This window comes from Natator depressus, chromosome 6 (genome assembly GCF_965152275.1).
Source record: "Natator depressus isolate rNatDep1 chromosome 6, rNatDep2.hap1, whole genome shotgun sequence".
In the NCBI taxonomy this organism is placed as follows: domain Eukaryota; kingdom Metazoa; phylum Chordata; order Testudines; family Cheloniidae; genus Natator; species Natator depressus.
The window spans coordinates 4,060,028-4,061,555 of NC_134239.1; the positions used below are offsets into that span (position 1 = coordinate 4,060,028).

Here is a 1,528-nt window from a genome sequence, read left to right on the forward strand (position 1 = left end):
ACTGATTCTCTCAAAGCAGAGTCACAAGTCACTACTTGTTGCTCCGATTAGTGAACAGGAGTGTTTGTGTGGGGGGCATGATTAACCTGCGTGTCATTGTATTTGCACAGAGTGTGCATTTTATCGAACACCTGGAATGACCAGCTGTGAACATCTGGCTCTGTGGACTAAGCCCTTCCCTGAGTGGGTACTGATGTCCACTGAGAAACTGATCTCCATTTATCTTCACTTACTTCATTACAGAGAAGGGGCAGGTTTTCTGCACCATCCACCTGCCAACATCTCTGTAGCTGCCTGATCACTGTTCAGAGGAGATGGAAGAGGGAAATCACTCAGAGGTGACTGAGTTCATTCTCTCAGGACTGACAGATCGTCCTGAGCTGCAGGTCCCCCTTTTTGGAGTGTTTCTACTGATTTATGGTGTCACCCTGGTGGGGAATGGGGGGATGATCGTGTTAATCACAATTGATCCCCGACTCCACACCCCCATGTACTTTTTCCTCAGGAATTTGTCTTTCTGTGACCTCTGCATTTCCTTGATAATTTCCCCTCCGATGCTGCTGAATTTCTCCGTCGAGAGGAAAAGCATTTCTTTCACTGCCTGCGCTCTGCAGATGCATCTCTCTTTTGTTTTTGGAGATGTTGAGTGCCTCTTGCTGGCTGTGATGGCGTATGACCGTTATGTGGCCATCTGTAACCCGCTGCTCTATACGGTCACCATGTCTAGGCACCTTTGTAAACAGCTGGTGGCTGGGGTATACGCTGTGGGGGTGGTGGATTCAATGATATACATGTGTTGTACATTTCAGCTGTCATTCTGCAGCTCCAACATCATCAATCATTTCTTCTGTGATGTCCTCCCACTGTTGGCGCTCTCCTGTTCTGACACCCGCATCAATGAGATTGTGATGTTTGTTTCAATGTGCTGCATTCAAGTCATCAGCTTTGTGACTGTCCTCCTCTCCTATGTCTATATCATCTCCACCATCCTGCAGATCCGCTCTGCTGAGGGCCGGCACAAAGCCTTCTCCACCTGCAGTTTCCACTTGACTTCAGTCGTCCTGTATTTTGGCACCCTCTTCTTTATGTATTTACGTCCCACCTCCAGCTATTCCATGGACACAGACAAAGTGGCCTCAGTGTTTTACACGCTGGTGATCCCCATGTTGAACCCCCTCATCTACAGCCTGAGGAACACGGAGGTGAAGGACGCCCTGAGGAACTCAATGAAGAAACTCCTAACCAATTCTTGAATCTGTTTAACTCTGTACTGGTTTAGTGATGGGGAGTGGAAACAGGTGAATTCAGTTCCCAGCCCATTACTAAGTAATTTTTCAGAGCCCGTGGGAGTATTGTTCTTTATTGTACTGTTGTTATTATTATTAATTTTTTTTTATTCCTTCAAGGTCTGCAGGCCCCAACTGCGATCAGTGGACAAAACATGGGAAGCATCACAGGGCCAGAAAGAGAGAGAATGATTTTATAAGCTGGTGGCTAGGGGCATCCAACTTGAGGGTGAAATGTTCAA

General features: G+C 47.0%; 1 protein-coding gene across 1 annotated transcript; it reads left to right on the forward strand.

The window, feature by feature from the left end:
• Positions 1–314: 314 nt before the first annotated feature.
• LOC141989839 (olfactory receptor 5G9-like) lies at positions 315–1,253 on the forward strand. Its single transcript, XM_074956760.1, has one exon. It carries the CDS (start codon positions 315–317, stop codon positions 1,251–1,253), a length of 939 nt encoding a protein of 312 aa, XP_074812861.1.
• Positions 1,254–1,528: the final 275 nt, after the last annotated feature.